The sequence below is a fragment of the Numenius arquata genome, chromosome 5 (assembly GCF_964106895.1).
Source record: "Numenius arquata chromosome 5, bNumArq3.hap1.1, whole genome shotgun sequence".
Taxonomy (NCBI): domain Eukaryota; kingdom Metazoa; phylum Chordata; class Aves; order Charadriiformes; family Scolopacidae; genus Numenius; species Numenius arquata.
The window spans coordinates 3,147,859-3,164,039 of record NC_133580.1 but is presented as its reverse complement, the minus strand read 5'-3'; the positions used below and the strand labels follow the sequence as shown (position 1 = coordinate 3,164,039).

The window sequence follows — 16,181 nt, the reverse complement described above, 5'->3', positions numbered from 1 at the left end:
ACTGGTAATCTTACAGAAAAGAAGAGAGGCGTCTTATGAAGAAATACGACAGATTTTTGTCATCAGTACGGACAGGCCAGGATGGATTGGCAGAGAAGTTTGGCAGCTGATGGAGATGCAGACAGATGCAGCGTTTTGCCGCCTGCACTTCTTTCTCCAAGCAGGACCCCGGAACCCCTTCATAATACCTCTCCCAGTGAACCCACCACTCCAGACCAGCAACTCCTTCCGTGAGAGTCCTCACGTAAAATCCCCCACGAACTCACCGAATGTCGTCCCTGGATCCGCAAGGCTGTTGGTACAAAGTAACGCTAAAGGTGCAAAACAAAAGCCCTCCGCAACCCCCAATAAACATGCCTGGCGTTTATGGCTGCTGTAAGTGGCGAGGGATGAAGTTCAGAGCCTGGGCAATTCACACTTTGCACAGAACATCTGTTTTACGATTCTTTCTCTCGCTTATTATCCGGCGCAGTCTGTGTGCGAACACCCCGTGGCCTGACCTAGGGCTGCACCCGCGTCTCCCTTCGCCCCAGCCCCCGGGTTTGACCGAATTCATTGGAAACGCCGCAGGGTCTATTAAGAAAAGATAATTAAACCCTGGGTTGTTGCTGCAGCCCCGCTGCCAGCCCTGGTCACCCGCGCTGGGAGCAGGGGCAGCCAGGGGATCACCGCCTGAGGATGCCTGTAAATAACAACGGAGGATGCCGGGGAGCCCTGAAAGGCAGCACGATGCCTCTGGTGCTCGACACAGGCTGCTGATCAGCTGTGGCAAATTAATTGCACTCCGGCTGCTTTTGAAATGAGGGGGAAAAGCGGCTGGAAGGGCCTCTTCGGAGCTGGGAGGATCCCTGGAGGCTGAAGGTGCCGAGAGCCAGGAGCATTTGGCTGCCTGGCCCTCCTTATCCAAACGACTGCCTGCTTATACTTAGCAGCAGCTCTGACTCCTTGCTGAACCTGGCTCCTGTAATTAACTCATTAACATTTGCTCTTTGCTGAGCCATGAGAGTCCAGGGGCAAGAGCTGTTTGTCAGGGTGCTCGTAGCGACCGGTCCCGGCGGCTCTGCAGAGCCTTGGAGAAGCGTGTGCAAGGTTAGGAGATGTTCAGCCTTCTGGCCAAGGGGAACATGGCACCTTCCAGCTCTCCTTTACCGTCTCTCTGGCTGCCATGGCCCCGAGCGCTGCCTGAGCACCAGCGCTTTCCTCATCGGAGAGCCTGGAGTGGGGCTGTCATTGCTGACTTCTCTTGGCTCCAGCCTGGAGCTGCTGCTCTTCTGTGGCACCACCATGGGAGAAGATGGCTGTGGGACACCTACCCAGTCTCTCCCATACACCTTCACCACCTTCTGCAAGGTCTTTCTGCTCAGTTCCTCCTCGAATTATTCAGCAAGGCTCCAGATAGGAATCAAATCTGATTTAGTCTAATTCCAAACACTAGCTGCGTTTACTCGTAAATGTATAACTTTTCTCCCAATCCAAGAAGCAAAAAGAGAAAAAAAAAAAAACAAAAAACAAACAGGCTGCAGAACTCCATGCTCCAACAAAGCGCTGGGAACGGGCAGGCCCAAGCAAACGCCGGGGAAGCACACACAATGTGGCACCGTACCTTCTGCTCCAGAGCAAAACCGTCCAGCTGAAGGAGATAGTGGTCTCCTTGCAAACGGCTTCTCCTCGCAGGAGGAAGCCCATCCTGGCCTCGCTCCCTGGTGTTGCAGCATCCCCAGAGCAGATGGGAGATGGGTCAGGTGCTTCAGTGGTGGGAAGGCTCTGGCTCTGGAGGAAGTCGCTCCCCGGGGTAAATACAGGGGCAGTTCTTCAGCTGACCTGGTGGCACTGCCAGCGGAGCCAAGTCAGGTCTGCTCACCTGGCCTGACATGAATATAGTCATAGTTAGAATCATAGAATGGTCCCTTCCCGTTGGAAGGGACCTTAAAGATCATCGAGTTCCAACCCCCTGCCATGGGCAGGGACACCTCCCACTAGAGCAGGTTGCTCAAAGCCCCATCCAACCTGGCCTTGAGTTCTAAGCAATCAGAGTAGCTGGAGCCTCAGAAATGCTCAAAAAACCATCATTTAAACACGTTAGAGCTAGAGGATGCTTGTCCTTGCTCTAGCTCACTGCTAGCTCTTATAAACTCGACTGAAAATGTTTAAAAAGCCATCATCAACATGCTCTGCTGTTGCTTTGCGTGAAGATAAAATTTGCAAGATGCTGAAGCACCAGGATCCTGTGTTTTTATCCCAAAGACGGGGGATTTGGAAGGAGCAGGTTTGCTCCCCTGGGCTGAGCAGGGCAGGGGCTCGTTTCCTGCTGCATAAAACTCAGCTGCAAAGGGTCCGTGGAGAGCGAGAGCGAAGCATCACAGCCAATTTCTGAAGAACAGAGAGGGGAAGGACAAAAAGGAAAGAAAGCAAGCAGAATAAATCTGAATTGTAACAAAATTATAGTCTGTATTGAAATTTCCACATTTGGAATTGATTTTTTTCCATCAGACAAAAGGCTGAAACTTTAGTTGTTGAAATACTGATCTTTTTTTTTTTTTTCTTTTTTAACTTGTTTTAAGTGTCATATCTGGATGAGCTGCAGGTGAACCATCAGCAGTAAAGGGCTGATGCAATCCGAAAACATTTTCATGTCAAGCGAAATGTGATGCTCTTCCCTTTGTTGGCGTATTTTTCTTTCCTGCTGGGTGCGTGGTGCAGGTTTCCTACCTTCCATCAGGTGACGCAGCTTCACTCACTTTTCTGGCTGCTGCCCATTCTCTTAACTCCCCCCTCTTCACTTTTAGGGAGTCAAAACTGTCTCCCTCGTGGCATCACGTCAGCACTGAGGTTTCAATTTAACGGTGCAGACAGAGAGTTTTATTTGCATCCCCTGAGCTGTGTGTGCTGGGAGCGAGCGAAGCTGCAGCACCTTCGTGGAAAACTGCTCGCCTGCCATCAGCGATCTCCCTGCTCCGTTTTCACATGGGTTTGCAATTGTTTTGCTCGATTTCTCCATTGTCTTTCTTCAGAGCACTATTTCTTTCCTATCTGGCATTTTCCTCGCTGTCCCCAAACAACCTCTTTTACTTGCTCTCTCCTACAATAACTCCATTCCTCATTATTGTTTCCATTCCCTTTTTTGTTGGTTTTTTTTTTTCCTTTTTTTTAATAATTTTTTTTTTTCACTTGATGGAGGCCTGGGGGCCCCTGCTCTGTGTTGGGGGTTCCTCTTCCAGCCGCAGCCCTCGGCAGACACATCGGAGCCGGAGCACCGTACCCTTCTCATCGCACCGGTGTCCGTACCGCTGCAGAAGCAGCTCGCCGTACCCTCCGATGAGCGTTTTATATCTGCTTTGCGGGACCATACGTAATCTATCAGAGTGCAGAGCAGCGATGAATCAGGTCTTTGATGCAAATAAGAAGCAGCCACATGGCATGAAGCATTTGGGAGCACTTCAGGCTAAAAAGGGGGGGGAAAAAAGCAAACCAGAAAAAGATGCAGCTGTGAAGAATATAAATATTGGCTCCTTGAGGAAATCTCCATATTGTATCTGTTATTGCAATCTACTTATTTGTTCAGGGCTCATTCTCTCCATTTTGAGATTGTCATAGATCTAGTTTCCCATCCTCAGGGAGCAGAGAAGGTCTAAGCAGCAATATTCTGAGGTAGCTGCATAAGGAGTCTTCGCTGTCTGGCTGATGGAGCTGATTGCTGTGTGAGAGAACCTGCTATTAAAATGAATAAGGGCCCTTTTGTGCATAAGAAAGCAGAAAAAAAAAAAGAATTTGGCCTCTTCCCACCTTCCCCATCTCATAGAATCACAGAATGGTTTGGGCTGGAAGGGACTTTAAAGACCATCCAGTTCCAAACCCCTGCCCTGGACAGGGACACCTCCCACCAGACCAGGTTGCTCAAAGTCCCATCCAACCTGGCCTTGAACCCCTCCAGGGATGGGGCAGCCACAGCTTCTCTGGGCAACCTGTTCCAGTGCCTCACCACCCTCACCACCACGGTCTCGCTGGTGGAGAGCTCAGGATGAACATTTTGGCTGGTGAAAGGTGGCTGAGAGTGGCCCCGAGCTCCAGCATCGGTCACTGCTTCACTTCTTCATTTACACGCCGGGAATAACGGTCGGTCCCTGCTCAACAGGGAAGTTACCAGCCTGAGTTCTTTAGAGGTTACTCTTTTGCTGTGATAACGGGGGTGAGATAAGTACGGCAGCGATGGAGGACAGCTTTCTGTTAGAGCTGTGCGGGAGGAACGATAACCTGCTCTCTCCCAGGACTTGATTTGAGACCCCTGAACCAAACTCTGCTCTAGAGAGGGGCAGGTCAGCCAAACCCTGCAGATGAGCATCTCCCTGGCCATCACGCAGCTACGGAGGTCCCACGCCGCGGCTGGTGCCAGTGGCACTCTCCATTAAACCCAGCAAATGGAAAAGTTTGGCTTTGCATCCCACTTACAGCTCATTCCGGACGATGCCGGGGAAAGCAGCATCGCACGCTGCGAAAGGGGTGAGGGAGCAGATTCCCTATAGCAGAGTGTCACGGCACAGCCTGAACCACCACAGTGTCTATTCCAGCTGTCTCTCTGAAAACAAAAAGACGGGGCACACAGTTGAGAGAACTACGGGACTCGCGTTTCATCAAGAAGTGAAGCAATGTGCTTTTCACTTCCCCTCATTGCAGTTACTTCAGCCTTTCCCCCCAAACCGCCCTGGCTGGGTGCTGCGGCCGTGCCAGCGGCGAGGGGCACGTAGAAAAGGGGTCTTTAATAATCCCCCCGTCTTATTAAAGGTTGTGTGGCCGAGGCTTTAAAATCCTCCTTCCGATGGACAAAAAGCTCTCGGTGCCTCCCGAGGGGAACCTGCTACTGGTCCCCGACCCCTGATGTCTTTGGGAGAGGGGGAGAGAAAACGTCTTGCCAAGATTGGGGGTCTATTGCGCAGGTAGAGTGTAGCTGCCTTTCCACTGCTGTCCTCGCATAAGTAGGTTTGTATTTATATATAGAATACAGCAAAAAATAAATAATCATAAAAGCTATGGGTATTTAAATATAGTTCCCTTCATCCAAGAAGAGTCTAAACTGGTGTTCACACAAGCTGGGATGGTAAAAGCGACGGTGTCCTGCGGTGTTTCTGCACCGAACTTAAGGAAAAGCCCCTGAAGTTTAACATAAAATGAAAAGGAACAAAAAAATCCCCCAATTTACTATTTTCTCAAATGGCCCCAAGTCTCCTCCCTCTCCCAACAACCCCGGGCGAGTGCAGCATGGATGGTTTGCATTGACATAATCTTGTAGGTTGGATAAAGAAGTGGTAATTGGTAAAGATTTCAGTTTTCTAGGGAAAGCAGGAGTTGAAGCGTTTACGTATTTTTTTGTGTGTAATTGAATTAAATTTGAAATTGAAACTTCAGCTGTTGGGCTCCTCTGGTCTGAATTCTTGATGAATTCTCAACTTTACCGTTTCGTTATCACTATTGTTGGGTTTTTGCGGGGGCAGTGGGGTGGTTGAATGACTTCCTTCTGTTTGCTGCCCGAAGAACACTTCAGTTAGACAAAGCCGGCGAGATACCCCAATCAAACTCAAGAGGTTCCTTGTAGATGGCTTGGCCACAGCAATGATGTTTTCTCCTTTCTGTCTGCCTTGATGCAGGAGGACAATCACAGAATCAACCTAGGACAATCACAGAGAAAGCTTTTCTGGCTAATACCCTGAATTTCTACCTTTTCCTCTTGCGACTATCAATTAACTCTCACAACTTCCTTCTAACGAAGAAGAGTCACTTTACTAACGCAACGTGCCCTTCATGAGCATGAAGCATAACCGGTATCTCTTGCTACATTCCTCGTTTGAGCACAGTTGTTTTAGAGGAAGAGCCAGTAGAAATAAGCAGGGAAGAATCAAAATATATAACCCTGCTGCAGGGTCAGCGGCCGTGGAGGAGCTCAGGAACTCCTCACTGGAAGCTGGTGAGATCGGTACCTTCGTCTTTATGTAAAACTCGGTGTAGGATCAAACGTTTGCAAGGAGCTGGAGTTATTTCATCAGAAGAACTTCCCACCACGGGAGAGAGTTATTGTGCTTAGGGATTTGATTTGGGTGGATGCCACAGCTGAGTCACTGGTGCCACTTTCTGTGGCTGTCGATTCTTCTGCCCGGCTCTGACCTGTGATGGTGTCCTCTGCCACAGACCAGCCGGCAACGCAAAGCCCGCGATGATGCCCCGGGGACATTTGCTGACCCTCAGAACAACCCCAGATTGTAATGATTAGTTTTAGTTTTAATTGCAGTGAAAGCAAACTCTATGGTCGGCTCAGTATTAGCAGCACAGCTCAGATTTGAAGAGGCTCCTGATAAAAGTCCCTTCCAACCCGCAGCCATTCTATGACTCTATGATTCTCTGTGCAGATCTGTCCCCAGGGCTTTGGCAACCATTTCTCAGAGCTTCTGTTTTATTAGGTCACATCCCCGAGGCCTGTTTTTCCTACCACAGGATATGATTAACCCTGACCGGCGTCGTGGTGCTGCATCCCCAAGCAGAAAATCCACCTGAATTCAGCACAACGCCTCTGCCCTCCGCCTCGGGTCCCGCTCAGCGTGGGACCGAGCAGACCTCATGCATGGCTCGTGGATCTTCTCTGGGGCAGGTCTTCTGGGCCATCTCGTCCAGGGGGCTGGTCTCCTTTGCCCAGGTGGGGAGCAGGGTGCTGCCCCAGGGTCAGCCTGGAGCTGGGGACCACGAGCTCTCCCACACGGGGTGAAGATGCTGCTCTAGGTCTGTTTGGGAGCTGCAGCAATGCCCTTCCCACCTGAGCACCCAGAAAAGGGCAAGGAGAAACAGAAACCAGCTCTGAAGGCCTGTGAACCTCTGGCATAGTAAGTCGGGGTGTTGAAGGACGTGAAGGCATGTGGGAGGAGATGCTGCTGACAGGAGGCAGAGGCTCAAGGCCAGTTCTGGGGAACTTCTCATTCCATTTTCCTTGAAAAACGGTGGTGAAAGGGCACTGCAGCTTTTTTTCAGCCCTCGCTCACGTAAGCAGCATGTGTTCGTCGCTCCAGCAGCCTTCCTGCCGTGAGCAACATGGAAGGAGAAAAAGGGCAGAGAGTAGGGACTGTCTCATTTCAGATGCTTACTCAGAAAGGAAATAAAGCCTCGGCTGACTCCGGGGATCGATGCAATTCTTCAACGGAGTCAAGCCACACACTCGCCTTTTGCAATAACTGCTTGGCAAAGCGGGCGTCTCTCGAGCATGGACTTGCTCGACAAAATACCTGCAGAAACCTCCTGCCTTGTGCTGAGAGCGATTCCCCGAAACGGTTACACAGGGCAACGCTGTGCCTTTTGCCTTTGATCCCGCAAGGCGTTATCTGGGGGGGTCACAGGGGCCTCGTTGAAGTTAAAGTCAAGCAGAGCATCACAGAGACGCGCTCCTCACAAATAAAGGGATTTCAATGGGCTGAACCGAAAACAAACTCTGTTTAGTCTCCAGCATCCCTTTCAGAGACACTCAGCAGCGTCCCTGGAAGCAGAGTTTTTATTAATGACCAAAATAGGGTGTTTTTGCTATCTCCTCCCTTTTAATCCCACCCCCCCACCCCCAAACCTGGTGAAAATCCATCTGGAATATATTATTAAACTAACAAAGGGTCCTCGCTTTGCTGCGAGAGCAGCCTGGCTTCCTCTGAAGCGTAAGAAGCCGCATTGACAGGAAAGAAACAGGCACATTTCACCCTCAAGTGAAGTTTGCAAATACTCCAAATATTTGTTTGTACGTCGTGGCCACTCACAGAACTGCCGTTAATAGTTCAGGAGAAGTAGGGTTGAGTTCCCAATCTCACCGCCGGGAGGTGGATTTGTAACCCTGAGCAGGGGGTCAGGCCGTTCATCCCTCAGGTTTGCTTTCGGCAGCGTTTCTAAGAGATGTTATTGCTTACACTGATGGTATTTTAAAATCTGATGTACTCTTCTTCATTTTTGCTGCTTATTTTTTCCCCCTGGTAATCAGGTCATACCCTCCACTGCCGTGCGTGAAGGATAAAGAGCCCAGTGTTCTCCCTCCTGCCGTATGGAAGAAGTCCCTCTTCTAATGTCAGATCACAGTGGAAATGGGGGAAAAAAAAAAGCTAAATTAGGATTCAGCATGAGAATTAGCTCCTGGTAAGGGACCTGCAGCCTCTCGGTGCACAGACCCCTGTTGCAGCTGATGGGGGGGATTCAGGGGGTGGGAGATACCCCGTGGGTTGCATCGAGCCCCTCCAGCCCCAAAATACGTGCCCAGGCTCCTGGGTGTAATGGGGGCAGAAAGGACCTTGCTCGGAGCAGGAAATCTCTCTTTATTGCCAGTGCTTGGAGTTTATTGCTTGTTAAACTGAAGGGTTGCTCGTTCCTCACATCCTGCCAGTGTTTTATATGAAGACACTTCATACGGAGTAAGGTTGGATACACATCCTGTGCGTAGTTTCTGAATTTCCCAGCCTGTGGCATTGGAATTTGGCCCCAATTTCCAGGCAAAAACGGTGTGGAGTTCAAAAACCCAAATGACAACTCATTTTAGAATCACAGAATCATAGAATTGTCTGGGTTGGAAGGGACCTTCAAGATCATCTAGTCCAACCATCAACCTAACTCTGATAAAAACCATCACTGAACCATGTCACTAAGCACTATGTCAACCCGTCTTTTAAATCCCTCCAGGGATGGTGCCTCAACCACTTCCCTGGGCAGCCCATTCCAATGGTTAATAATCATTTCAGTGCAAAAATTTTTCCTGATATCCAACCTGAACCTCCCCTGGCACAACTTGAGGCCATTTCCTCTTGTCCCATCGCCTGTGACTTGGGAGAAGAGACCGACTCCCGGTTTTAGTATCACAAGTGTCACAAAAGGAAATATTTTTACAGCCTGAGGAAAAAAGTCCACTAAAGGTTTCTAAACAAGATAGACGTGACACCGAGGACTAGAAATATGGCTTCATTTTCTGTGATTTATAGTGTGTTCAAGCAAACTATAATATACTATATACTAAGCTCTGGGGCTTTGAGCAACCTGGTCTGGTGGGAGGTGTCCTTACCCGGGGCAGGGGGGTTGGAATTGGATGACCTTTAAGGTCCCTTCCAACCCGAACCATTCTATGATTCAATGATGCTATAAATCACAGAAAATTCCCCCAAAACTTAACATTTTCAGAAGTAACAAGCAATTCTGACTAATCGGGTTTGGGGGCACGCAGCCTGAGAGAAATCAGAAAGTGCCCTTTCACCCTGTAGTCAGGGCCAGACGATTTTACTGTTGCTGAGGAAGAACATTAAGAAAAGCGAAGAGCGAGAGAGATTTTGGCTTGAAAAACCCTCTGCACAGCACCTGCCCGGCGGCGTGGCGCAGGGGAGCCAGGCGGGCTGCGCGGTGGGTGCTGGAGGGGGATGCCCGTCCTCAGCAGCTGCTGAAAAGGATTAATTGGAAACCGAGATTTGTACCGTTCTCTGGGAAACAGAACGATTGTTTTATTTTTGCAAACAGCAATCTAGTTTGTGGTTAGCTTCTAGCGGCAGGTGGCTGCTCTGGACCCTCTCTGTAAATAAGCACAAATAAAACCACATTTTAGCCTGCTACGAAGACAAAACAGTGCCCATATGGTTCTCTCTGCTCGCCCAGAAGTTTATCCTGAAACCCATCCTCCGCGAGGTAAAGGGGAGAGGTTTTTGTCTGTCTGGGAGACACCATGTCCCGGGCATCTGCTAGACCAGGATTTCTTTTCCTTAAGGGAAACTCTCTGCCCCATCTTCCCATTAAGTAATTGCATTTTATCTGCTCCGCTGTAATCCCCAAGGCCGAAAGAGATTACTGCCTCGATCAATACACGATGCAGATTTTTCTCTCTTGTATTTAAACGTTTTGTTCCACTTCGTGTTGTAAGAAGCTGGTGGTGTCTATTCAATCCACAGGGAAAAGACCCAGATCGCCTCAATTTTTGTAAAAAACAGAAACCACAATATTTATATTCTGTTCTTGTTTGTGTACTGAAACTTTGGAAGGAGAACAAGGGATCGGTCTCCCCGCAGCCCCTTATGCTCACACCTGCAGGTTGTACATACTATTATGCACTTAGGCTTAGATGGGACCTTTTTTCCCTTCTATATGGGAGTGAACCCTCCGGCCAGACAGGGGCTGTTGGAGGGAGCGGGCACGGTCTGACTTGAAGCATCACTTGCTTTTTGCCTGCTGAGGCATCCCATCCCTCATATCCCCAGGGGATACAGCACCTCCACAGTCGTAAAACCCAACTGCAAGAAGAGTAGGTTAAAGGACTTTTTTTTTTTTTTTCTTTTTTAAAGTAAATATTAATCAGTTCATACTTCAGCATATAGAACACACTTCCCATCCTGAGCCCTACGTGTAACTATAAGAAGGTTGCAACGCACACACACACTAGCCCTAAGTAGACTTTCTCAGAGGCTTGACTTACGCTGGCTAAAATCAGAGGGCTAGAGCAGAAGTTTCCACCCTCAGTTTGCTTTGGGGAACACAAAAGTCCGTGTCCAGTTGTGGAGGTTGCAGAGCGAAGCCTGAAGATGGTACCTGCTTGCACCCTACAGGCACATTCACTGAACAGCAGACAGAGATCCAAAACGATATTAAAGAGGTGACGATTTGGAAGGCTTAATTCCAAGGTTTTTTGAATGCTTAGGACTGGCAACGTGTCCACAGCCAGCGAGAGTCAGAAATGACAAGGCAGTGGTTGGGAGTGTTTGGGACACTCCGGTTATTTTTCCATCTTCAAGCAAACAGAAACAATGCCCCAGTACAAGTACGAGCACCCACCGCTGTCTAATTTACCCACGGAATTACCACCATTTGCCAACCCAGGCAGTGCCGAAGTGAGAGGCTGGCACAAGGCATAGCCTGGCTCTTCAGCACCCACAGCCGTGAGCCGATTCCTCCCCTCCTCCATTGGGATATTCCTGTGTTGGCGCCAGGTTCCCTTACTGAGGAGCCGAGGGACTCCTCAGAGCAGAAGGGTCTCCGCTTGTTTTCTTTTGGCGGGAGACAGGAAAAGCCATTTGATTGCCACATGTCACACAAACGGCACAGTGAGGAGCTCGTCCTGGGTGCTGGTTTCTTTCAGAGCTATTCTGGCTTTTATCCACAATAACCTCTCCAGACAAATGAAGCGCGAAAATGATGGGACTCCCATCATGAGGATGAGATGCCCATGGGTTGTAGTTACCATCAGCTTCCAGTGAAAGCTTTGCAGGTCCCAGCTCTGGACCAGGACAGCCATTCCACAGAGAAACAGCATTTTTTTAGCCAAGTTGGACGGTGCTGTTGGAGCCTGGGGCTGGAGGAGGGACCCTACTTGCTGCCAGCACCGAGGCCGGAGTCCCCGTGGGGACAGGTGCTGCTGGATCCCCTTGCACGGCTGGCTCCTTCCCAGCCTACGCACCCCTCCAGGAAGACAGGAAAACGCAGGATGGAGACAGAAGGGGGAAAACTCAAAAATTATGAAATAAAATTGGGGCAGGGGTGAGAGAGGGGGAACCGGGCATGAGCAAGAGCAGAGGAAACAGGACGATGTCACTGGTGAGGAGCCGAGACCAGACTGTCCCAAAAAAGAAAGAAGAAACCTCACCAGGCAACAGGCAGTTGCTCCAGGAATAACTCAGCGCTAGGGGACACTATTGTACCATAAATCACAGCAGAAAAAAAGTCCAGTTTCAAGCATGAAACCATCACCTCGCTTTCATTTTTTAGGTATTTCTGACACCGACACAATCCCAGGATGGCACTTCGTCCCTCTTCCCAACTCCTGTCGTTTTTTTAAAGCCCATATAAACGCCGCAATTTCTAACTCACCTCATGACGCTAAAGGGTCCTGTTTCTTGGCACATATTTCTCTCCAGGTGCCTGTTCCGGAGCAAAACGTGACCAGCATTTGCTGCCAGGATGGCACTTTTCAGTGTGTCACGGGGTGAAGTCACAAGCAGGAGAGAACTGCCCTCGCTTGGAGCTAGGGTTCTGCTGAGCCGATGGCAAAAGCTCCCTCCTCACAGGTACAGGCTGGAGTTTTATAACTAATTAACTCGCTGCTGCAGATCCTGTGCCTATTTTGGGAAAAGCCAGGTAGAAAACATCATTCTCAGCAGACTTTTCTGTGCCAGGAACCCTTGTGCGATTCGTGACCACACAAGACACCCAAACACATCATACTCACCAAAAGCATCTCTTTTCTCCAAGGATCTTACAAGCATTTTGTACCTGTATATCCAGATTTGTGGAGGTCCCAGGTGCCTTTTGTTGGGGTGCTTCACTTCTGCAAGACCCCAGTTGCCACCAGAAGTGGTTTGGCTCCAACAGGTCCCCACCTGGTGGCCTGAACCCAGGGAAGCTGGGCTACAGCAAAGGCCAGTTTGGCTGGACCAAACTCAGCTCCAGGAGGCTGGGCCAGCGAGTCCCCCAACATCCAGGTGCTGCTCTCAGCAACTTCTGTGCTGCTCCCACTAAGTTATTATTATACCATTATAAATTATTATTACCCGAATATTACATTTTTATCTGCCCACAGCACCAGAATGTATCGTAGGGAAGAAGAGCCTGTGTGCAGAGATTTTAAAATAAGACACAGAAAACAGTAACTGCTAAAATTTAACTTGCTACACTTTCATTTAACTTTTAGCAAACTTTTTGAATAGTCTTTCCTATTGCACAAAAACTACTGCCATTTCTCTTGCCATAATCATTGATTCATTAAAAAAACAATAAAAAGGAAAAAAACCCCATTGGTAGAATAAGAATGCTTTGCAACACACAGAGAGATATATATATAGTTTTAATGTACAATAAAAATGCTTTGCACCACATATATATAGCTTTACTGTACAATACTTTAAAATTTGGGAATGTGCGTATTATTTTTACATATTCTGAAACTCGGTTTTCCATGATAATTTTATTTACAGGTATACAATGCCTTCAATGCTTTGAGACACAGCTGTAACACTCAGCGCTAACCCTTGAAAAGAAGTTTCAGCCAACTCTCTCCTCTTACAGACTCTCTCAAAGCAGTCCGCAGTTGCATCACTGAGCTATAAGCTCTGCCCTCCTGTGGGTTTAGGGGGAACTGTAGCTCTTCTCTACGCGAGCAGCTTTCAGCCCTCTTCCACTTGACAGATCCTTACAATTATCTAAAGGGGTTTCAGATCTTGCTGAGGATTCACATCTATAAAAGCAAATTGACCTGCAGATCAATTTAAGTGCCTTTTGCTGACCCAGGGACATGCAGACCGTGGTCTAAAGAGTGACTTTACGCTCTTCTGGGTATCTGCAAAGATAATTTCTCAAGCAGCCCCTGTCCCCAAGCCAAACTCCTTCTGCTCACTCTTATTCTACAGTGTTAAAACGGTTTTCTTTATTTAAGATACCATCAAGTAACTTCATAAATACCAAACCAAAACACGCATGCTATTCACTTATCAACCACTTGTCCAACTAAAAGTCTTAATCCTACAAGAATTTTATTTCTGTCCTGATGTATCACGCATCTCGGGCTGGGCTTTGCTCCAGCAGAAGGCAGGCAGCGCTACTTGTCCGTGGGTTCACTGGAAAAGCACAGGAATGTTTCCTTCTCTCCAAGATTTGGAAATTTTTACTTTACACAAGAAACAAAGCCCAAACAGGGTTTTTTCACCCTACTGTACTCAAAATAAGATTCACCTACATCTCATCTGCACTCAGACTCAAGACCTCCAGGTCTTCCTCGAGATGTTTCCAAGCGTCTTGGGTTGCCTCCTTTCTGCAAGGTGTACACCCTTGGATAGGATCACTTATCATATATAGCTATTTTTAAATAGGACTTCTGCATTATTTTCTTTTTTTTTTTTTTTTTTTCAAAAAAACCCGTGGTCAATAGTTGAGAAAGGCAGGCCTGATCCTGCCCTAGGCCCTGAGCACCCAGAGCTCTACTTCTAGGTAAAATCTCCTAAAGAACTGCAGTGATAATCCGTACCCTCCAGCCATCACTTACAGGACCAGTCCCATTGAAATAAGTTTCAAATGCGCATTGGGATACTGCAATTTTAAAACCACTCCCACAGAAAAGATTTTTCTAGAAATTCAGATCTGCTGCCCACGAGAGCGTGTCCAAAGAGCTGCTCGTTGGGGGTGAGAGGGGCTCAAGACCAAGCTCCTGGAGTTGCAGACCCAGGCACCAACCCTGCAAGTCTTACACCCCAAATCATCTTGAAAGCTGAAATCCAAAGCAGACTCAGCTGGGAGCGGGGCAGGAATTAGCCTGGCCTCTGCTGTGTAAATAATTTAGCAGCTGTTTGAAGATTTGGTGAAAACTCTGCCCTCGTTATTTGTCAGCAGTTCCTTGAGCGCCGCGTACAGCAAATGCTGTGTTTACATTTCCCGCTGACTCGGAGAGTTAATGCTCTTTGTAGAGTTGTGAAATGAAGCAAATGCCCAAATACAGGCTTTGAAGAGTTTATGTGAGTTTATCATCAGATCAACAGTTTTCTGGTGCTGGCTGGAGGCGGTTCCTCCATGCTAAGTGGTTGCGCTTGTCTAAGCAGTGCTTGCTCCTGGGAAAGGGTCCTCCCATCCCCGGCAGCAGCTGTACCACCGAGTAGCATAAAAATCAGGGACCATCCACTGTTGTTACATACTTAACTGCGATGAAGGCTTGCAAGCCTCCATCATGTCTTCTGGAAGAGTTCCAAGATCTCCGTTGCCCATCTGAGATCTTAGGGGAAGGTCTAGCCTCCTTATGAAGAGGCCACAGCTGCACTCCCATTCTCCCTATGGCTTTCTCCAAAGGGTTCCTCGTCTTTCTCTTTTATGGAGAACTTCTTCCTGAAGGCTTGCGTTAAGCTGGAGGAAGAAGCCTTCCTAAACGTGGTAAGTCTCTTCCGAAAGTTCCCCCCGGAGAAGAAATAGAGAAGTGGGTCAAAGCAGCAGTTGGAAGCTGCCAAGGGGAGTGTTACCACGACTGATTTCTGTAGGTATATGGTGTCCTCACAGCTGGCGTTCTTCAGCCACAGCATGTGGAGGTGGACCGTACGCAGAATGTGGTACGGGGTGAAGCTCACCAGGAAGGTGGCCGTCACAATGATGATCATCCAGACAGCCTTCTTGCGGTTAGCCTGGTTCTTCTTCAAGGAATTTTTCAGTAAGGTCTTTATGATCATGGTGTAGCAGATAGTTATGACAATGAAGGGAAAAATGAAACCCACAAATAGGGCAATAAAATCCAGGATCACGACTAGAATTTTCTTCTCGGTGTTTTCCGGGGGTTCAAAGCACTTGGTCTTGTTGCCATGTTGGTACGTCCCATTTTGCAGAAAGGGAGCGCTAGTCAGGGTGACAAAGATCCAGATGCCGATGCAGACAAATTTAGCCTTCTTCTCTGTTACCAAATTGATGTGCTGGACTGGAAAAACGATGGCGATGCAACGGAAGAAGCTCATTGCAGTCATGAAGAAAATGCTGCAATACAGGTTGACGTACAAGGCATACGAACTGATCCTGCAAAGGAAGTCACTGAAGAACCAGTTCCCTTTGTGGACGTAGTAGATGACACGCAGGGGCAAGGTGCACACGCAGAGGAAGTCGGACACGGCAAGGTTCAGCATGTACACCTGGAAGGCTGTCTTTTGCCGGTACGTTTTTATGAGGACGTAGAGCACGACGCCGTTGCCAACAAAGCCCATAATGCTGATCATGGAGTAGAGCGTGGAGTAGATTCGGTTTCGGAAGTCGTCGATGGAGTGGTGGCATGACAAGTTATCGAACAGCACCGTCATGTTGCCTGGCTGAGGCATCGATTCCACCTGGCGATAAATGTCAGGCCTAAGGATGAAAAACTCAGGTGAGTCGTGTAAAGCAGCACACCAAAATGAAATGCCACTATTAAATTGGAGGAAAAAACCCTCTATCACCTCTCTTGTACCGTTAGGAGAGGACAGCGGGAAGGGATGTGGGTCTGCAGAGATCCATACTATTATAACTGTCCACTACAGCCACCTTTCTTAACCTGGTACCAACAACTGGTGAGGCAAAGATGAGAGTCACATTTTCACAAGTCCCCAGTCCTGGCAGCATCCTTCTTCCACTGAATTACCAAAAAGCTCTAACTCCTCGCAAACTAAGGTGGCTACTCATTAAAACAGCAGAGAGGAACGATGGCGGTGGCAATAGCA

The 16,181-nt window shown here is 48.5% G+C and overlaps 1 protein-coding gene across 1 annotated transcript; it reads right to left on the bottom strand.

Annotated features, from left to right (window-relative positions):
* Window positions 1-14,747: 14,747 nt before the first annotated feature.
* On the bottom strand, window positions 14,748-15,803 carry CYSLTR1 (cysteinyl leukotriene receptor 1). Its single transcript, XM_074148096.1, has one exon. It carries the CDS (start codon window positions 15,801-15,803, stop codon window positions 14,748-14,750), a length of 1,056 nt encoding a protein of 351 aa, XP_074004197.1.
* Window positions 15,804-16,181: the final 378 nt, after the last annotated feature.

Bases quoted from the DNA above. Each gene is read 5' to 3' on its own strand.
- CYSLTR1 (XM_074148096.1), bottom strand. From the start codon at position 15,803: ATGCCTCAGCCAGGCAACATGACGGTGCTGTTCGATAACTTGTCATGC.